Source organism: Dryobates pubescens, chromosome 9 (assembly GCF_014839835.1).
Source record: "Dryobates pubescens isolate bDryPub1 chromosome 9, bDryPub1.pri, whole genome shotgun sequence".
NCBI lineage: Eukaryota > Metazoa > Chordata > Aves > Piciformes > Picidae > Dryobates > Dryobates pubescens.
The window spans coordinates 27,297,127-27,319,296 of NC_071620.1; the positions used below are offsets into that span (position 1 = coordinate 27,297,127).

At 42.2% G+C, this 22,170-nt stretch overlaps 1 protein-coding gene across 3 annotated transcripts in view; it reads right to left on the minus strand.

The window, feature by feature from the left end:
* DSP (desmoplakin) overlaps positions 1-22,170 on the minus strand; it is a 42,190-nt gene that overhangs the window by 4,515 nt on the left and 15,505 nt on the right. Inside the window, exons 5-23 of one of the 3 annotated variants that reach the window (XM_054164070.1) lie at positions 20,611-20,739; positions 19,619-19,669; positions 18,932-19,093; positions 17,907-18,011; positions 15,695-15,790; positions 15,362-15,487; positions 14,390-14,542; positions 12,603-12,757; positions 12,107-12,233; positions 11,414-11,618; positions 10,727-10,944; positions 9,801-9,967; positions 9,288-9,426; positions 7,941-8,134; positions 6,957-7,119; positions 5,781-5,864; positions 4,813-4,920; positions 4,111-4,209; positions 2,312-2,809 (exon numbers count right to left, since the gene is read on the minus strand). In XM_054164070.1, the coding sequence (XP_054020045.1) occupies positions 2,312-2,809; positions 4,111-4,209; positions 4,813-4,920; positions 5,781-5,864; positions 6,957-7,119; positions 7,941-8,134; positions 9,288-9,426; positions 9,801-9,967; positions 10,727-10,944; positions 11,414-11,618; positions 12,107-12,233; positions 12,603-12,757; positions 14,390-14,542; positions 15,362-15,487; positions 15,695-15,790; positions 17,907-18,011; positions 18,932-19,093; positions 19,619-19,669; positions 20,611-20,739 (2,979 nt within the window). Of the gene's footprint in view, positions 1-517; positions 2,810-4,110; positions 4,210-4,812; positions 4,921-5,780; positions 5,865-6,956; positions 7,120-7,940; positions 8,135-9,287; positions 9,427-9,800; positions 9,968-10,726; positions 10,945-11,413; positions 11,619-12,106; positions 12,234-12,602; positions 12,758-14,389; positions 14,543-15,361; positions 15,488-15,694; positions 15,791-17,906; positions 18,012-18,931; positions 19,094-19,618; positions 19,670-20,610; positions 20,740-22,170 lie in introns of all 3 variants that reach the window. The other 2 variants (XM_054164069.1, XM_054164068.1) reach the window with 2 other exon arrangements.

Below are 22,170 nucleotides of genomic sequence, written 5' to 3' on the forward strand. Positions count from 1 at the left end.
CAGCTGACAGTATGATCTTTAATCCTCACTAGCAGTCACCACCTTACCCAGACAAGAAGCATGTTGACAGCTTGTTAGTTCTGGGGTTTTTAACAGGTTTACTTTGTGACAGCACTTGGGTCTGCCTCAAAGGATTGATGCTTTAACTCATCCTGGTTGAAACAGCCTGGAGAGGCACCCAGCTAAAGTCCAGTGGTATTCCATGGACTCTTATCTTCCCCTGGTTGGGTGGAGATTGGAATAGACCCAGTGTTCCTCCAGGGGCAAGGCTCAGCTAGACAAGAAGGCAGCTTATGGCTCCCTAGCACAGCTCACAGGGAGTCAAAAGGCAAAGAAAAGTGGGCAAATCTTGCCATTTGTTTAAAAATGAACAAGGGGAAGTGCCTTTAAGGGGATGTTAGTCACGAGTGTGGTGAACTTAAACAGCAAAGTGTGAATTAGGTTGACACAAATGGACATTGCCATTAATTCTATATCTGAGAAACAATAAAGCTGGGATCAAGATATGTGTGAATACCTCTAGAGCTTGCTTTTGGAATTTTTCAATTTCCTGTCTCAATTTTTCCCTTTCTTTCTGTAAATCATTTATCAAGCCCTGAAGCTCCAGGGTTTGCTTGCTGCTCATCTGAAGCTGATTCTTTAATTCAGCAATGGCAGTATTTTTCTCATCAACTTCACTTCTGACCATCCTGAGGTCATCGTACTCCAATCTAACATTTCGCAGCTCTTCCTCCAGTAACAAGTGCTCCTTGGTTAGGTTCTCGGTGAGAGACTGAAGCCTTTCGATCTCTATTTTGCACTCATTCAGGTTTTTGCTCTTTTCTTCAGAGGATTTCTGCAAGTGCTCGCATCGTAGGTGAGCCTGCTTGAATTGCTCCTGTTCTTGGACCAACTGACGGCGCAAAGCCTCGAGATCAGAGGTGTATTTTCTTATCTCCTCCATGTACCTCTGCTTCTCTCTCACATGGCCATCTAACACCTCTCTTTGGTGCCTAAGGTCATCTTCATTCCTCTTCTTTACAATAGAGACTTCCTCTATCTGCTGTGTGAGATTAGTTATTTTAACTGATTGCTCTCTGAGAGATCTCCTCATGCCTTCTATTTCCTCCTCCAGTTTCTTCCTCCTGGATGCCTCCTCCATTGCATTTTTATTCTGCCTGCAAAGTTCCTCCTCCAGCTTATGCTTCTGGATCTGCAAGTCTTTTACAGTGCTCTGGAACTTTGCACTTTCTTGATCCTTGCCTTTTTTCTCTTGTGAGACTCTTTCATAGTCAATTTTCAGTCTGGCCAGTTCCTGCTCTTGGATCCTCAGCTTGTTAATGGTCTCAGTTGCACTCGTGTTTGCTTTTTGCAGGTCAAACTGGACTCTCTTTAACTGACTGTTCTCATCCTCTAGTTCTTTTCTTTGACTTGTTTCTACATCCAACAACTTTCTCAGCCTTTCAATCTCTTTGTTTCTTTCCTTAATGGTCTTAGAAGCATCATCAAGTGACTGTTTGTAGCGCATGCTTTCATCAGAGTGCCTCTGAATAACTTGTTTTAGCTCAATCTCCAGCTGCTGTTTCTTCTGAGAAAGCTCCGAGCCAGCTGCCTTCTGTTGCTGAGCATTCTCCTCTATTTTCCGTAGATTATCTGTTGTCTGACTTATTGTGTTCTTCAGCCTCCTAATTTCTTCACACAAATTCCTGTTTTCTCTCATGGCATTATCAAGCTGTGTTCTATAGTTATTGGTGTCCTCCTCCTTTTGCATGGTGACCTGATGAATCGTGGTCTTTGTGATATTAATCTCTGTTTCGTATTTGTTCTTTAAACTAATAATTTCCTCATCATAACTGTTCCTTACCTTAGCCAGTTCATTTTCAAGCTCCCATCGGCTTTTAGCTTCTTCCTGAAGCTGAAGCTTCAGCCTTTCCAGCTCCTTAGTTTTATCCTGAATGGTTGAGGCAGCCTCCTCAAGAGCCTGCTTGTATCTTGAGTTGTCTTCACCACGAAGCTGAATGATCTGTTTCAGCTCCAGCTCCAGCTGATGCTTTTGCTGAGACACCTCAGAACTGCAAGCCTTTTGCTGAAGAGCATCTTCTTCTGCTCTCCTCCGCTGATCTGTGGTCTGCAGAACGGCATCATTCAGCCTCACAATCTCATCCTTGAGGTCTCTGTTTTCTCTTGTCAGTCTGTCAACCTGGGCTCTGAGGCCTTTTGCATCATCATCTTTCTGTGCAGCGATCTGCTGGATTGTGGTCTTCTTAATATTTATTTCTGTTTCATACTTGTTCTTTAAATTACTCATCTCCTCGCTAAACTGGTTTCTTACCTTAGCCAGCTCATTTTCATACTCCCTCTTCCGTGTTCCTTCGTCCTGCAGAAGAACCCTTAATCTTTCTATCTCGTACTCCTTCTCCTTGATGACCTTCTCAGACTCTAGCTTTTGCCAGCCAAGGCTGTCTTTCTCGTTTTGTCTGGTTTTCTGCAGCTGGTCATAGTCATTCTTCTGTTGCTCATATCTGTCCTCCAGCAACTTCCTTTTCCTTTTCTCATCTTCAGTCTCATAAGTCAGCCTGGTTATTCTGTCATTTAGATCCTTGATTTGAGCATAGCATTTGTCCAGGTTTTGCTTAGCAGAATTGCCATCCATTTCAGCTTGTCTTTTCATCTCCTCCAAACTCATCAGCTTTGCCTTGAGCTGAGAAATGTCTATCTGGTACTTTTGCAGATTTTGCTCCAAGAATTTGTGTTTGTTGCTTGTCTCTGAATTTGAATCCCTGGCAAGTCTGAGTTCTTCTTCCAGGAGTTCAATTTTGGTGTTTTTCATCTGCAAAAGGACAGCAGAAAAACAAACAAACAAATACACATGAATCATTGTGACAACTGTTTCAAGACCATCACATACAATACAAAACACATTTGTGACACTGACAACTAAAAGTATCCTTTTTCTCTGCTTAAAAACCTTTTATTTGTTTCGTGTCATTGACACTAATTCTATAATCCTTACTGATTCACAATGAACCTTATCAGAAATCAATGTAATGACTTTCAGGAGGAAAATTATACTTGAGGGGATGGAGATGCAATAGCAAAACCTGATGTTAACTAGCATTAAAGAGCCTTCCTTAGAACCTCCACGATTTTCAGACAGGGGATTCATATTCCATACATGTGACCCTTTCAATAGGCCTCTGTTTCCACTGAGATGTATCAAATCAGGATTACTCCATTTGAAACACTTTAGATATGGCCTGAAATTAATTATGTCCCCTTAGTCATGAGGGGTAAGGTTTTAGCACTACCTGCACTCTCACCAAGGTCAAGTGCGTGACAGGCAGAGAAAGACCTCTGCGTGCTTTGATGAGCACCTCCTATTTACCAAGAAGGCTAATGTCCTCCAGCTCACACCTGACCATAAAGGTAACTCTGCAAGACACTGAATTCTGACAAAAAAATGCATGAAACTGCTTAGATTATACTTCCCACATCGGGAATATTGTGTCCAGTTCCGGTCTCCCGCATTCAAGAGAGGCAAGGAACTACCAGAGAGAATCCAGCAGAGGTTACAAAAATGCTGAGGGGACTGAAGGACCATCTCTCTGATAAGGAGAAGCTGAGAGATGTGGGGCTGTTTAGCCCGGATAAGAGAAGACAGATTGGATCTTAGCAAGACCAATCAGTATCTACAGGGTGGGCATCAAAAGGATGCAGCTGTACTCTTTTCAGTGGCACTCAGTGACAGGACAAGGGGCAGTGGGCACAAATAGGAACACAAGAGGTTCCACCTACACATGAAGAAAAACTTTTCTATGAGGGTGCCAGGAGCACAGGAGCAGGCTGCCCAGAGATATTGTGGAATCTCCTCTGGAGAGATTCCAAACCTGCCTGGACATTGTGAACCTGGGCAGCCTGCTCTGGGTGACCTTGCTTTAGCAGAAGGTTGGGACTAGATGATCTGGAAGTCCCTTTCCACCCCCACCATTCTGTCTGTTCTTTCACGGCATACTACTTAACTCGGGAATTAGTTTTGTAGACCATTTTGAACTGTATTTAAACAGAAAATCTTTGATCAGTGATACCTTGTTAACCTGAGATAAATTCAGAAGAAAACAAGAGTCAGGTTACCTTCAAGTCCTCCATGCTCTTCAACATTTCACTTAAGAATCGGTAATAATCTCCTGATCGTGTGAGAAGCTCTATGTAGCGAGTCTGAGCCTCGCTAGCCTTGGAAAGAAAGAGAACTGTCAGCAGCTTTTACTACAGAGCTAGCTATGAAGACATCTATGTCTTAAACCACTTAAAGGATTCCAATCTGCTTGAGAAAACTTGACAAAGTGAAAAGCAGACTCCCTTTCTCACAAATGCACGTGTCTTTCAGGGAACCACAAACAGAAAAATTCTCCCTTCAAATCAAACCCACACCCTCTTCTTCCAGATTATTCCCCCCTCACAGCTGATGTGATCTTACATCCAAGGCTTTACCCCCTGGTTCATCACGCTCTTCCTGTCTGACAGTCACAAGCAACTCAAGTTAAAACTTTTCATTGTGGTTAATTCCCAGGTTGTAAGTGACTAAACCACTTGGGGCACAAGTCTTACTTTCTCACAGTATGTATGCAATACAAACAAGGTACATTCCTCGGGGCTAATCTACTGTCTAAATGAGCACAACTATGATTTTACACTACAGCAACTATTCTGGACTAATTCCTCATGCTTACGTGCTCAGCACACATTAGCAGTGAGAATGCTAATTATTAGGATATGGCTGGATATGACTCAGAACAAATAAGTATTCAAAAGACTGATGGGGAGGAAAGAGGATACCTCTTGTAGAATCAGCACTGCAGGAGACTGAACCACGCTCTTCTTGATAGGTATGTTGAGCAAGGTCTCTAATCCAGAACTGTAGGAAGCAACTTGCAGTTCATAATCCTGTAAAACAATTGGGGAAGGTAATATCCATTTAGCAACTGTCATAGAATTCTCTGGAAATCTGCATTTCCCAAAATACAAATCAAGTTTTGGGGTTGTTCTTGTTGGTTCATAATAAACTACTACATTTTCCTTTCTATATCCCTGGCCATGTATAGCTTACCCTCTACCCTACACTCATTCAAGTACTATGAAGACCCATGGACAAGAATAACAAAGGGAGAAAGTTTCTATTGGTTGAGGGCTACCCAGAGGCAAAAAAGATTCATGGGAGTAACTTATCAACAAAAAATTCACCAGAAATAATTGTTTCTGCACATTTTTCCTATCACATAGACCACACCACATATATAGCAAGATCTTTGTCACAGAAATATCGAGTTGGAGGAAGCATATATATAGAGGTGACATAAAACCACGAGACTGTGAAACCACTCCTTGTGTATGTTCTTGGGTTTCATGGCTATTGCACATCATTTCTCCTGCTGATCTGCATTTGTCTTGACTCCTAAACCAGGAGGCCTAAAGCATTAGGTCCTCCGAGTACCTAATGAGACTGAATTCTTAAGCTACCAACTTGTTCTCCACTCCTTTATTTTTGTGAATTGGAAAACTTGGTCTGGCTAGATGGAAGCTTTGATTCTCCTGAAAAGAAGCTCTCATTGATATCTCTCACATCACCCTGTAGTCTTCAGGTGTCAAGGGCACTAATCGCTTTTGCTGTATTTTGTGCACATGAGTGTTTTGCCCCTCCAACACCCACACGTGGAGCCAACATTTACCCTGCCAGCAGAGCAGGGATATGGGATGAGCCTGACCATGAAAAACCACACTCCATAAAAATACTGAAATCCAAGTACCTTAATTGCAGCCGAGCACTGATCTGCATGCTTGAGAAGCTCCTCAACTTTGTCTCGCTTCCCACAGATTTCACTGTGTAAGTTCTGTTGAGAAAATAGTGAGCTGTGAAGCACTCTCTCATGATTTACCAGTATTTCCTTCTCCATCAGAGTGCACCTGCATTTTGAGACCACTGCGACCCCAGAAGGTGAGACCTGAAAAGACCTGTAGCAACCATCAGGATGAAGGGATGGGGTGTACCCTCAGCAAGTTTGCAGAGAAGAGATTAGGGCTGATGTGCTGGAAAGCAGCCCTGGGGAATAAAATCTGGGAGTGCTGGTGGACAAGAAGATCACTGTCAGACAGAAATGCGCACTTATGGCCAAGAAGGCCAGTGGTGTCCTGCAGTGCATTAAGAATAGTGTGGCCAGCAGGCTGAGGGAGGTTTTCCTCCCCTTCTATTCTGCCATAGCAAGGCCACATTTGGAGTACTGGAGCCAGTTCTCGGGAGAGTCCAATGGAGGACTACAAAGATGCTGAAGGAACAGAAGCATCTCTGTCACAAGAAGATGAGAGACCTAGGCCTCTTTAATGTGAAAAAGAGAAGACCCAGAGAGGATCTTCTCAATGCTGATCAATAGCTAAAAGGTGGGAAGGATTGGCTTGGACAAGGGGCAATGAGCACAATGCAGGAGGTTTTGCCTAAACCTGACAACAAATTTCTTCGCTTCGAGGGTGCCAGAGTAGGCTGCTCTAGAGAGATTCCAAACTCGCCTGAACATTGTGATCCTGGGCAACCTGCTTTGGGTGACCCTGCTTTACCAGGGAGGCTGGACTTGAAAATCTCCAGAGGTCCCTTCCAACCCCCACTATTCTGCAACCATGTAATTTTTGTGCTAGAATTTGTCCTATAATTTGCACCATCACACAGAGTCCCTTAATTCAAAGCTGCTGTATACAAGTGTCAGCAATCATGTAGGGGTCTCAGTCACAACCTGTAGCAGTACTGACAGAAAGTAACGAGGACAATATTTCCTCTCTCCTGCCTTCTACACACATGGTGTATTTTGGTAGCTTGCATGCTCGTTATTCCAAATGGGTCACAGTATTGTAGACTGCATTGATACTGATATTTTCTGAAAAGCAAAACAACTTAAATCCAAGTAATTGCAGACAGTCACTCGAGGGCTGCACACCTTCTGATCATGGAGGTATCTCATGATGGCGTTGCAGTCACACAGCTTCATGGACTCGATAGCATCCTGCCTGCGCTTGGCATCCGTCATCCATTTGCACAGAGCGTGGTAGAGATCTTGGTAAGTTTTCAGCTGTTTGATTTGCCTTTCTAAATCCCATGATCTACAGGGAAAAAAAGGGAAAACTATTAAAATGGAAAGTGCATTATCTATCTCTCTACACATTTTCCAAAAATAAGACACAGTAATAGACAAGGTAAAACCACAGGTAGCTCTGAAAGAGGAGATTCTGAACAAAAGCTTCAGTTAAATGAGAATTGTACTGGTTACTAATAACCCAGATGCAGGTTTCAGTGCCTCTGCAATACACAGAAGTTAGCCTGTCCTATCAGCTGAGGGATGGATAAAACCTTGCAGTGACAGGAATCACGTTCACTGACTTCATTTTCCTCAGTGCAACCAGCAACTAGTCAATTTTTATTCACAGGACTAGATTTTGGCTTGCAGTAAAACCAAACCAAATTATGGCCCCATCCTTCCCCTGGCCTGAAACCAATCAGAATATGCCTTCAGGTCTATAAAGCATTAGAAAAAAACCCCAAAACATTTGGGATTTTAAAAATGGATTCTTAAGTGTTACTTTTTTAACCCTCACATACAGGGTAGTCAGGATTAAGTTTGCTTTGTTTGAGGGGGAAAATGCTGTCTGGAACGTCTTAATCCACGAAAATTAGCCAGAATAAATAATACAATGAAAACAACTCCTTAGCACGTAGGTTTACATGAGTAACTACATTTTCCTGCTCCATCTTACACAGTCCTTTGTAAAGTATGTTGAACATATTCACAGTTGTTCTGGTTTTATTGCCCTGAAGCCACCATTTGTCCTCTGGAAGTGATGATTAGTGCAAAGCAGTTTTTACGTTGTTAAGATCTTAGCAGCAACAGCAATAAGGAAGAAGCTACTTAGAAATATGAGCAAACCTGTTATCTATCTGCTTATCAGCTCTCTGCCAGCGGTCTATGAGCTGGGTAACTTTGTCACAGAACTTCCCAATGTCCATGTCATACAAGGTATACGACTGGCAAGATTGTGAGTGAATCTGAAGTGTTTTCTGCAGCTCATTTTCCAGGGTATTCAGGAGTGACTTCTTCATGTTTAGGTCTGCTTTCATTTTCTGGAGAAAGAATAAAATCCTGTTATAGATTTTATACTTGAGAGGATACTCAAATTTAACCACCAGCAGCTTGCACAATGTGTTGGGATCGAAAGATTTTGTTTCTAATTCAGCAAGGTACACTGACGGCAGCCGGACATATTTGAAGTGAAACACTCCTTTGGTAAACAAAGTTTGACTTACAAATGTATGTTACGTTGGACTCACTCTTAATTTGCTAAACCAAAGCCTTCTGCTGTGCTATCTGTAGACAAAATTTCAGTTTCTGAGAATTGTGGAGAGCAGTTACCATAAAAACAAACCCAGAAAATCAAAAGGGAACACCCTGCCTTGCTTGTTCCTAGAAAACTGACCAGAAAATTTTATTGAGGTATAGACTGCACTTGCATCAGCTGTGGAACCAAACACTGGGATTGGCAGTTTTTAGGCCTTGTCTAAAAAAATCACAGGATCAAGGTAGCTTTTTCATGTGTGTATCAAATTCACACCAGCTAAGAACTCCCAGCAACTGAACTGCAGCTCTCATTTTGCATGGTAAAAAAGCAAAGTAACCTGCTTGTCCTCCATTTGTGCCACCTACACACTTTTTCCCTACTACACCTGAGAATAGGAATGAATGAAAGAGTTCCTGTTCTCCCAAAGGCATTCAGTGCAGAAAAGGACCAGCTCAATGCCAGATCAAGACTGGTTCAGCAAGCCAATTTTGTCCTCAGTTTGCCTTCTCTCCTTGCACAGGATGAATAGTTCTCACTGTAAGGACGGAAATGGCCTCTATAGCATAACCAGGACATTCAATAATAACCAGATTTACTTGTTACAACTAGATGATAACAAGGGGGATTAACAAGGAGGCATTGCCTTCAGATCTAGCTTCCTAAGTGATAATAAACACAAGCAGATAATTTTGTACAGAAATGGGTACAGAAAGTCATGCCTCTGACTCTGCTGTGAGGGCAGCAACAGCCAGGGAATGGAAGTAATAGTAACTCATAAATTCCTTCCAACCATTTGCAAAAGCATTGTATATCTATGTCATTAAATACAGGAGGATCAGCACTTCCATCTCCATGTTGTTTCACTCAGTTCAACAAACAGATCAGTGCTGGCACCTATGAATTTTGCCCTGCCATGTCCTTGGGTCTTGGCCTCTCACCTTCAGACAAGCCCGATAAGCCTCTACTTTATCAAGATCCAAGGGAACAGTCTCCTCCTCAGACAGCCTGACTTCAAAGACTCTGATCACATCTTCTGTTTGTAGAATCATCTGGAGCAGACACCTCAGAGAGTTCAAGCTAAAAATCAGTAACACAAGACAAATCATTATGGACTGTTATTTCTAATTAACAGCAGATCATTAACTAAAGAGAACTGACAATACAGACAAAATTCCAGTGATACTCATGATTCTCCCTTTAGTGAAAGAACAGACAATTAGGTAAAGAGAACAGACAATACAGAAGAAATTCCACTGATACTCATGATTCTCACTTTCCATTTTTTTCCTTACATTTTCAGAAAAGAGAAGAAAAGTCACATAGGTGTTTCTACACCACTTGTAGGGGAAAAAAAGTGTTATTTTACACTGCTAATAACAAAAGGCAGTTTTATGGACTAAGAATTAAGGAAGAAAGTGAATGATTTATTGCTATTAGCTCAAATTTCTTACCTGTCTAAGTAGCCAGCAGAAACACCATTAATATTTTCCAGTTTTTGAAATAGGGCATTTATCTCTGACTGCAAGTACACATACTTTTCACAGCCTCTGAAGTTAGGCAGCAAGTCCTTATGCTTATTGAGGGTTTCAGCCATTATCTGAGAGTCATTCTGCACACCCTAAGGAAAGAGAATGCCTGATTTACACATTTTTGATTGCTGAACGATCATTCTACAGCACACATGTAATCGGTTTCTTTATCCAAGTAGTTTGCTGTTATCTAATCAGCTTGAGTAAGGGACTGAACCAGTGACTGAGCTTGCTTGCTTCAAGGTGGCTGGATGGCTTCTTTTCCACACAGCCCACAACAGGTAATGTCTCTTTTTGAGCACCTCATCCACTCCAGCTCAGCTCTGTTGAAAGCAGAGCACTTTACTGCCAACTGCCTAAGGTGCACCAAGGTCCTCCTGCTCTTCAGACCTTTGCAACCTAATGTCTTCCAGGGATTTCTCATATGCTGAACCTGTTCTCTTTTCTTACTCATGGTCTCCCTCCAGTCTCCTTCAGATCAAAAGAATTAGGAGAGGGTTTTTAAGCCTCAAGTATCTACTCTGCATCCCACAGACAGCACTTCCAGGGTAGGTGGTAGAGTGGGCTCTGTGCAAAAGGGGTTTTATAATACTTTAACTTGGATGAGCTCCTGTCCAACTGGCTTCAGACTTTCTGTATTTGCTTGACAGAATTTTACTTCTAAAATGCAAGAGACAGCTTTGTCTACATAGGAGCTAAACTCCAATCCAAATCATCATGGTTAGCTTCCAATGGAGAATTCTTTTGCACAGGACGCGTGCCTTTCCTAGCTGATCAGAAATACCATTGCAGTATGCTCAGCAGTCACAGTGAGCTTGAGATGCACAAAGGAAAATATCCACAGCTACCTCTAAATCCTTTATCCTGGCTGAAAAGTCATGCATAGCCCCTTGATCCATTCCAAGAGGAGCCCTCTGAACCATCCGGATCTCAGAAGCTTCAATCTGGCGCCGAAGTTTCTGAAGCTCCAGCAGCAGCCAGGCCTCCTGCTTCTCGTGTTCTCGGTTTCTCTCATTAACAATAATGGTGTTTGAGGAACCCACAGGGCAGGCCTCAGTTGGAACCACTGTGAAATTAATTGGGTAAATGTCAGCTGCCAGAGAACACACAAGAAAGGCAATGTAGTACTCAAGTGACTTAAACACCAAGCTGTAACTGTCAGGAGATATGTGGGGTCCTTATGCAGCCAGTTCAAGGAATTGATTTCTCTCCTTCACAAATAAGAAACTTCCTCAAATGCAGCAGAGAGATTTCCTTCCTAATAACTGAAAACATTTCAGATGGACCACATTCCTCTCATTTTCCCCCCATGAACTTTGGAGGACTATTCCCAGATTCACACCAAAGGAAGGAAGAACAAAACATACTCTTCCCTGCACATGGCCAGTTTTGTTATGCTGAGAGACAGCAGAACAACTCTTGAGCACACTTCCATCCATATGTTTATGAGAACATTTTCACACAATGTACCACCACCCCCAAAACAAAGAAACCCAAGCAGTTCTGTCTCTACAAACCCCAGAAGTACAACAGACCTGTCTGTGGCTGTCGTGGTTGATTGGGCAGTTGTATAATCAAGGTCTGGTAGTGCTTCTGAGCATCCGTGAACTGACTCTGGATGTTCCGTTTGTCTTCATCACCAAACATCTCTGAGCCTTGGCTGTTCCTAAGGAATTCTTGGTAATGGATCTCCAGGTCAGTTATTATTTTCTGGTAATCCTCCTTGCGCATTGTTTTCAGCTGAAAGGAGGAAAGAGAGAATTTGGAAAAAGAGAAGAAACTGGGGAAGATTTATGACTATGTAATCATTGAGGAACAAATTAATTGCACATTCAGTAATGCAGAGATGACTGAGAGGGGATCCTACCAATCCTTATCAATATCTAAAGGGTAGGGGACAAGAATTCTTTTGAGTGGTGCCCAGTCACAGCACACAGGGAAAGGGGCACAAGCTCGAATCCAGGAGAATTCCATCTGAACATGAGGAAAAACTTCTTAGCTGTGAGAGAGCTGGAGCACCGAAGCAGGCTGCCCAGAAAGGCTGTGTAGTCTTCTCTGGAGAGATTCCAAACCTGTCTGGTCATTGCAATCCTGGGCAACTTGCTCTGGGTGACCCTGCTTTAGCAAGGGGATTGAACTAGATGATCCCCAGAGGTCCTTTCCAACCCCCACCATGCTCAGATTCTGTGACATCCCTGGTCTACAGATAAGGCCAGCTGGAGTCTTACCTTGGCAATAGTCATCGCTTTGATCTTCTCAATGTCAATCATGCAGTAATGCCAAGACACCAGGCTCTTCATGTTGATATACAGCTGGTTCCATAAAGCTAAAATGGCTTCATAGTACTGCTCAATTCTGATGAGAAAAGAAATTACATAATCAGAACACATGATTCTTGTAGCATAGCTACGAAACATCCAAGAAACATCTACCAGATGTTGAGTCTGTCAGGGCTTGCTCTCTACCTGAAAAATGCCTGGAAATCAATTTATGCATGACTTTCATTATTGGAGATTTTAAAGAAACTTACAGAATTTAAGTTTAAAATATTTTTAGATCCCAGCAAGTTTTAGTGAAATCAGTTTCCTGTAGACTTTAATCCCTCACTATTTTTGAGGGTAGGGGGCACTATGACCAAGGCACAGACCAGATTCTATTGCTCTTTTAAGTGAACTCTTCTATCTACTCCCAATGATAGGTGTCCAAACACAGGCAGTAACTCACTTGGTAGCAAGATCCACTGCTAACGGATTGGGGGGTGGGATGATAAGACTAACAGATGGCACCAGCATGTCAACTCCTCCGGGGCCAGTCACCAGCCACTTGCTGCGCTCGTTATTGTCCTTCAGGATACACTCATCTCCTTTGCGCACTGTTTTCTGTAAGGAATGAAGAACAACAGTTTGTTCTTAAGTATGATGAGGTTTCTAGGAGAAACAGACATGGAAGACAGAGCTAGCATAGAATTATAGAATCATGATTGGTTTGGGTTGGAAGGGACCTTTAAAGGCCATTTAGTCCAATCCCTCTGCAGTAAGTAGGGGCACTTTTAACTGGAACAGGTGGCTCAGAGCCCCATCAAACCTGGGATGGGACTTCCACCACCCCTCTGGGCAACCTGTTCCATCCAAATCACAGAAGTGGGAGTGCTTTCCAGCTGCCATGTCTGGATATGCATCTTAAGCTTCTTACTGGGGCAAGAGATCAGCACAGATCAACCTCTTCTTCCTCAATCTGGTTTCCATGTGAAGAAAACCACACAGGAGCCACAGAACACTCTGAGCTGTTGCCAGTCTGCTTGATTATCAGACCTGGAGCTTTCCATAACAAACAACAAAGACTGAAGGTAGTTACATGGCCACAGAAAGCAATGCAATCATGTATTACTGTGAGCCAGTGAGCTGGAGGCGTAAGGGTGCTTAGTGCTGTGTCTGCATTTTGAGAGGACTGGATGTGAGTGTGGCAGAGTTACATCCACCAGCCCCAACTGCCACAGGTCATGGTACAGGTCACAAGCCACTCACATCCAAGAGGCTCCTCCTATCATTTATCCTGATGGGACTCTACCTGCCTCACACTTTTACAGCCTGTAAATACCATTTTTGACAGCCATGGATTCTGCATTGATATGAGCATGAGGCTCCAGACTGTCCTGGGTTTACCTTCATCTGAGCAAAACTTAGCTTGCTTAAGAGTAAGAGCAATGGCCAAGCAGCCAGGTAACCACTACCCAAATCTGTTTAGTTTTGCTTATAGTAACAACAAGGAGTGACACTGCGTGGGCTGAACTTCTGTGTCTCCAGAATAAAATGTGGTCTGGAAGAGCTCAGACACTAAGTGGATAGTGGAAACCCCAGCTTGCAAACAAATCACAGCAGTCAACTGACTACAGAAATACAACCTAGAGAATCAAGTAAAACCAGTTTTACAGATAAAGAACAGAAAAGCTGGGTAATTAGGAACCAGTGAGGAGAAAGCATGTCAGCAGAAAAGTATCTAAGCCTACTTTAAGAATAAACACAGAAATAAACCAAAGCAGCTACAGTAGTGAGGAGGAAAATAATCTACCACCACCAGTTGCATGCTTCATCCAGCAAAAAAATGGGGATACCAATGACTCACTGGAAATTCCTCACCTTTGGTTAGAGAAGGTGCTGATCTGAGGACCCAGAAGGACACTGGAAAGATGAGCAATCACCCAAATAAAGGGTGTAGATGTTGGGAAGCATCTGTATAGCAATTTGACCCTATCAATGAGATTTTTCAGAGCTAGATTGTACTCTAAGTATTACCTGACTATTTAAAGGACTAATAGTAGTAATTTAGATTTATTACACAACCAGAACCTACCTTGTTTCTCCATGATTCCAAAAAAGTCACAGAAATTTAAATGCTGACCCAAAGCAGACAAAGAAGTTAGGCCTATCAGCTCAGCAGTTTGTGCACCACATAGTTTGCCATGTTCTAGCTCAAGTCATGCTCAGTCTCAGCTAAAAAAGGGGATACAATACCAGATCCTGTTTGTAATCACACAGAGCCTTGAGGATAATGGGCTTGTTACTCCGGTAGTCTGGGTTGCGTGGCTTCAGCTGCACAATCTTCTTGGATTTATTCACCAAACTCTGCACTTGTCTCTTGTATTCCAAAATTCTCTCCCGCTCGTTCTGCAAAGATTAATTCTATGTTAAAAATTCATTATGAAAAGAAACACAACCACTTCCAACCATTTGGGTTTGTTTTTTTCAGGAGAGGGACACATCTGCTGCCCATGGGAGGCAAAGCTTTGTTTTAGTGCCTGGGGGGATTAGAATTTGGCCTATGATGGAAAACTGCAGTTTAAAAGAAGGGAGAAACATCAAAAAAAACCACCTTGCAAAACATGTTTTTCATACAGATCTGCAACGTGATTAAAGGGAGGTATAAGAAACACAGGAATAAATGAAAAGAATCTATTATAACATCAGTGTTAACAACAACAAGAAATAGGTTCTGAGTTCACTCTCAAACCTGACTTCATCAATTACCCTTTTACATCACTGACCAATTTCTCTCCAGTAACTGTAGCACTGAAATCATGATGTACAAATCTTCAGCTCAAAACACCGAGGTAAGTCCTCTCAAAGAGACTGATACTGTGACTTGATGAATCATCACTTAAATGCTTTTATCCTTTGAGGTAAAAATCTTTTCTACCATTTATGAATGAAAAAGCTTCCTTTTTTTAATGTTAGCATGTCAGAAACTTGGGGATTTGTTGGGCTCATTCCAAATATAAAAGGAAAACAGAGTTCCCAATTGAAATAACACTGATGTGTTTGTAGATGTCCCTAAGAAACGGGCAGGAATATACCATTATGGTTTCAAATCCATACAGTACCACATGTAAATGTTGCAGTACACCTAGGTTTAGATTTGTTATCTCAAGAGGGCAACTGATTTCCAAGAAAAGCAGAACATAACCTGTCAGGTGGGTGTGACAGTACCTCTAGCTCTTTGATCTGCTCCAGCAAAGACTGCAGTGACATGCTCTTATCGCAGATGAACTTCTTTCTGATGGAGTCTTGTAAGTTTTTCAGGTAGCACTCTGTGGCTTGGGCCTCTTCAAAGAACTACAGGAGAAAAGTTGTGACTGCTAAAAATGTCTGCTAAAAATAAATGCTCCCATCTGACAGAATGGCAGCGTTTACAACACGGTAACTGTGTGTTACCCACAATCATGCATGGATTTAGAAACATCTTGCTACAGTTAAAAAATATCTGTGATGGGATTCACACTTAAAACACAAGTGGTGTGAATCCTCCACATAACTACTCACCTGAAAGTAAGCTGCATTCTCTTTCAGGTGAACATCAATGCATTTGGTGATCTGAAGAATCCAGCTCCACTGAGTTTGTAATGTATCCATGTAGGCCTAATAAAACCAGCAATGCACAGAACTCAAACCACTGTACAGATCTCTCCTGTACCTAGACTCAAACAAAACTATTTATGCTCCACATAAATGCAAATGAAAAAGCTGCTAAACCAAATTAATGCATCCCAGAATAATTTAACTCATGCAAATAGTTCCCCAGCTTCTAAGTACCATGAGTTAAATACTGTCTTATGGGGTGTGGAGAGAGATTTGTTCATGACTTGAGTTTTGTTTGATCAGCATACAGCCCGACTACATGAACAAAAAGGGGTGAAATGCACAAGCTGTGATGCAAGTAAAATATTTCAACTGCAAATTGTAATGTTCTCTTTCTTCCAAGGAACACTGTCAGATGTGTTTTTCCTATGATCCAGCTCTGGAGCCACAGGAAGACACGGAACTGTTAGAGAGGGTCCAGAGGAGGGCCACAAAGATGATCAGAGGGCTGGAGCACCTCTGCTATGAAGACAGGCTGAAAGAGTTTGGGTTCTTCAGGAGGAGAGAAGGCTCCAGGGAGACCTTAGAGCAGCCTTCTAGTATTTGAGGGGAACTAGATGATCTTTAAGGTCTTTTCCAACCCAAGCAATCCTGTGGTTCTATGATGGTTGTTTTTAAATTTAAACTTCTCAAGCAGTCTTCAAGTCTATTCTTTAGAAAATGACACACATTCTTTACACATACTCTTTAGAAAATTCACTGCTGGAGCGTACAATGATCTTTCCTTTAAGGCAGAAACTGACAACAGATGAAATAGGAGAAACATAACAGTATCACAGTATCACAGTTTAACTAAGGTTGGAAGAGACCTCGAGGATCATCGAGTCCAACCTGTCTCCACAGACCTCATGACTAGACCATGGCACCAAGTGTGGCCTTGATTTATAACCACATTTCTCTAAGACAGTTGGGTGCAAAGGCTGCCATCTCCTTGCAGCCCCACTGGCACAGACAGATGCCCTGAAATCTCAAGGTTTTGGGGCAGTTTGTTTTCAGGGCAGCTGGGGACCTAGAGGCCAGCTCTGAGGGGGCATTCACTGCTTTGAAAAATAGCAAGCTCTCCTCCAAGGTTGCCAGCCAAGAGCTACTGGGGAACCTTGCCTTTCAAGTGTGGAGGGAACATGGGGAGCTGAACTGGGCCTCCCATGTGCCAGCTGAGAACCTTCATTTCAGGCCTGCTGATTATTCTGGGGGGTGGGAGGGGTGGCCTGGTTTTCTTTGAGATACCCCAGTTCAAAAAGTGTCTCAGTTTCCACTCAACATAAATGAGTATGGGAGGCTGAGAAAGCAAACAAACAAAAAACCACAATCCAGTCAGTTAAGTAGAAGGCAGAAAGGGCTCCTACTTTCCTATTAGTCTATTTTAGTTAAGTTTGAGTGTTCTTATGCACTCTTAAAACTGTAAGTACTACAGTATTTCCTAATACAGTGAGATTTTCCAAATGGTTGCAGCCTTTTTAATTAAAAGGTAAATGTATACTAAGCTGTGAAAGCAATACTTTCTTGGCTAAGCTATAGAAATATGCTCTGAATTTCAGTTGCAGAAAGTATTTGCACCTGGATTAAATATAAACCCTCAGTAAAGGGTGTGGTTTTCTTCAGAACATGCCTGGAAAGATAGCAGAAGACCAATGCTATGCCTTCCTACCATAAATTCAGCTGCACTGTAGTCAGCTCTTATGAGAAACAGTACTTTCAATACACTCAGACAACTCTTTAAGCCTTGTATAAATTTTTATGTGTGTCTGTCATCAAATTTGATAGCAATGAGAGCTCTCCCCAGAGCACTTAAGAAGCGTGCAGTTGTTGTAGGCAGGTTTGTTGAGGAAGGAAGAAACATTTATTAGAGCAGCTCATACAGCTGGATAAAAATAGATAGGATTTTTGGCAGGCAAACCCTTCTCAGGTCCCAACGCAGCATTCATTTCATAGAGTCACAGAATCATTTTGGTTGGAGAAGACCAAAAAAATCATCCAGTCCAACCACTATCTAACTCCACCAAGTCTAGTGAGTGCTAATATGCATCCCTTAGCACTGCATTTGCAGATTTGCACTGTGAATTTTTTTCATGCAGCAACTAAAGGAGCAAGTGAAACCACACAAAGCCTAACTCACCTCAATTTTGTCCGAAGCAGGGTGCTGGTTGAGCACTAGCTGGTCACTTTCTTGCTTTAGCTTGTTGAGTTCTTTTTCTTTAAGCTCCAGTTCACTCATCCGTTTCTAAACATCCAAAACACAGCATTAAACAAGGCCCCAGACATACACTGCACAGGATGACTGACTTAAGATTGTCCAGAGAGTTGTGATAATGTAAAACTATCCTAGCTAACACTACATAGTAATTTTTATTCAGTGTACTGCAGTTAATTATGAAGACAGTAGAACCAAAGAAGCTACCGTCATCTCAGTTCTAGACTTGCTTTTTCACACACCCAAAGTTCTGCCCTTCCTAGGAATGATGGAAGCAAAAATGCATTTTGCAGCATCCAGAACTAAACTAAAACCAAAAGGTGCCTCCTTAATAGCATGTATTTTCACTCCTTTTCAATTTGTTGATCAGCACCAGTATTAGTTAAAGAAATGCACATGCTCTGTTTCCCTGCATGCACACAGAAGAGGAGTGGTGCAAACTACCTCTGACCACGCACTCAAAATGCTGCTTGCAAAACCATCAGAGGAAGAGAGCAGTTCCCTCCCTCTGTTATAGTTCCACTTTCTGGTGGCAGATGTCAGGGCCAAATACAGGGACCTCTTACCCCCTACATAAACCTAAGAGGGAGAATTAAACTGCTTGATTCAAGTCCCTTAGTTTGGCATGCCAACCTAATGACTGTGGGCACAGTATCTGTATGATTGATAATCCACAGTGGACTGTGCTGGTAAAGCCAGCCAAGGTCAAAAGAGACCATGACAATTGGTTTGAATGGGAACACAATATTCCAACAGATGTCCAGTCTTGACTCAAAAGGCTGTCACACAGTACTTAATACAAAAATGTTGGTAGAAATCCCCAGGAACTTCAAAAGAGTGAAGAAATGCCCATCTTGTGATTAGTTCCCCCCGAGGCAGGCTGTTTCTCTTTTGCTATCCCAAAAGAGGGATTTCCCCATGGAAATCATGGGGAGGTTGAGCTGTCTTACAGAAAAGGCCTCCTGCTTCCTGGCAATGTCAGTGTTCCTGTCACTCCAGTCATAGAGAAGCTCCTCTTCTTCACAGTCATTGATCCACATGATCTCTCTGCTGGTGGCTTGGATGAGGTTCTGGAATTGTCGGAGCTGATCCATTCTCTCAAATGAGTATTTCTGCAAGGAATTCCACAAATGAGAAGCTACAAACACAGAAATGCCTGTGCTAGGTGGAGAAGGAAAAATCAGGAGTACAGCACATCTTTTTTTGTTCTTTTTTAAACTAAAATAACAGTAAACCTCACTTTAATCTCTAAAACCTGCTGGCAATGGACAGTGGATAACATGTCTACATTTACAGAACAAGAACCTGGAGTCAGCAGCTAATGAAAATCCTTTCAAGCACAGGTGTAGCAGACATGGAGACAAACTCCCTTCTCTGTGTGCAAACTAGAAAATACCTTGTGTGGATAAGTCAGTCATATACTGAGTTAACCTCAAGTGTGTGCAATGAATTAATCTCAAGTTTGTAACTCAAACTGAACTTCAACTGTCAGTTTACTGACTGAATAGAAATATTTAACTATGGCTCTGGCACTCTGTTGAAATCTGAAATGTCTGTTGACTATCACACTGGTGTTAAGAAAGCTAAAAGATCATTCGTCACAGAGGGTACCAGAACTGAACACATCTCATGCTTACCAGTAGTCCTTCATATTCTTCCTCCAGCTGGTGAACCGCGGCCTTTTCCCGCTGAAACAGAGATAGCAAATATTCAATGAGCCTTTTACAAGATGCCCCTTTGCCAATTTTCTCTTTAAAATGTATCCTAATGCTATAAATACAGGTGGTGACTTGCAAATGCCTGCAAGAGACATCACCTGAGAAGCAGATCATGTGGTACTCCAGTGGTGCAGAAGTCCAAGCCGTGGTTTTATACAAGCCTATTTCCCTCAGGGATGCTCAGTACATAAGCAGGTTGAACATGACCTCTGCAATACCAAAATAGCTCCCCAAACTGGATCTCCTTCTGCACATAGAGGCTACAGCAACAGGAATTTACTAGATGTGAGTTTTCTCAGGGTCACCACATCAAAACTATAATTAGGAACTGTTTCTGCCCTGTGCTGAGCCCTGAATTATGTCTAGAAAACTGACTGGGAGAATACTATGTCGAGACCAACTCTGTACCAGGATCTCTTTCAACAATAAATCCATGCAGGCAAGAAAATTCAGTGCAGGAGAAAGGCCACTGAATCTCCTTTTCCTCTCAGAGGAGAAAAGAATAGAAAAGCTCTAAGCTTAGCCCAGAATTTGGGCATTTTCCACAGCAACTTCCTCATTACTCAAGGCTGTATTTAAGCACCCACTTAACCCTTTCACTTTATTTTAACATATTGTAATGGGTTAACATAGAAAGCAATAATAATCATTCCCAGCCATTCTTCTCATAGAAAAAGCTGCAGCCTTGGTCTACAACACAAAATGTTAAAGAGCTACTACATTTTCAGCTTAAAATTCTGGGGAAAGAAGTGGAGCACAAACCCATGAAATAACAAAGACTAGGGCTGCAAGTGGTTGCTATCATTACACTAGGGTTTTCTGAAGAGAAACTGAGCTACTCAGCTTTCTTCTCTGTAGAGGAAGAGCAGTGAGCCTAGACTAAGCTACCTGTAAGGGAAGACAGTAATTACCAGATCTGTTTTGACTTTGTCCAAGTGCCAGCGATAGTCCCCGATGGCATTGTGAGTTCTTCTGTGGTCACCAATTTGCTGCTCAATGGATGCGGCATCAAAGCCCCATTTCACTAGCTCCATTTCAGTCTAGGAGAAAGAGACAGCATTTGTACTTTCACTTCCAACTAAATCGAAGCATAAAAGAGCTGAACTGAACTAAACACGACTGTGTGGTAGAAAGTAGAACTGGACAAAGGCAGGTTTGGAATAGGGAGATACAATTTCTTTGTATTGTCATTGCTCAAAACAGTGTGACAAGCTCCCAAAGCAGAAGAAACAAAGTAGGGGGAAATCTTAAAGATGCTTAAAATTAGACTAGATGAAGCACACTTGTTAGTGTACTTTCATCTATTTTCTTTGGACCAAACTGCTCTTTTGCAGTAGCATTACATTCTTATCAGTCTGAAAACGAATTATGATTTCATGGAATTCCTGTGAAAACACCCAGAGCTGAGTTCTGTAGCTCCATATACTACATTTCCATTTCAAATAATTTCAACTCCACTCCAATAACTTCAGTTAAATTCAGTCAAATTAGACAAAAGAGCAGAAGTCATTATTGAACATGCTGTTTGTCCTGCATCTGGGCAACATTTATTGTAGGATGCAGGGTGAAAATATCTAGGAACAGCCTTTGAAACACAGCGATACACCTGGGTAATTATGGACTCAAAAGCTACCTGACTGCTGTTGTTTCATTGACATTCTAAAAGCCACTGAATTCCCACATCACCTCCTCAAACTCCACCTTTCCTGCTACAAAGACAGATTCTGTATCTGAATGCTTGTCTGCGCATGTGTGTAGTATGTAACTTCATCCTAGGCTGGGACTGAGTTTGCTTATTACCAGCCTGAAGCCAAATCTCAATGAGGCAACAGCTGACAATAAAGCCTGAACCATACTCAAGCATAGAGGTTCAAAGGCAGCATTGAAAACAATCCAAGAAACAAAACCATTTTGCATTCAGCCATCTAAAAGTTAGAGGACTTTGACCCTTCTCATTATAATTAATATCCAAAGAGTCTGGAGGAACAGTGGCAACTATGGCTGGCTGCCAGTAAGCAAACAAAGGCTGTCTGGATTTCACTGCACTTTCCCCGTTCCACACTAGAAATCTGACACACCTGATTCTCCTGCCAGCAATCTATTCAGACAGATCACAACAAAACACCAGCATAAATCCTCAGATGCTCAGACCTTTTCCCCCCACATCTCACGGCATTACCAAGGTGAACATTACCCCAGTCCCAATGTAAGCAGATAATGGGACACAGTGAGACACGACGGAAAGAGAAGTGGTGGAAAGTCAAAAATAGATTTTCCCTAAAGAAACCCCAAAGGCCCAACAGGGAGCTGAGTGCTTACTGTCCCCACCTCAGCACTGCCTTAAGGACTTCAAAAGGGAGAAAGCACAAGCCTTTTACTTTCACAGGAGAATTTGTGTGGGAATACAGCTACACCGTGCTTGCTTACGCTGCCTGTGCTTACCATGGGGTGTCTATGGTATAATGTGAACT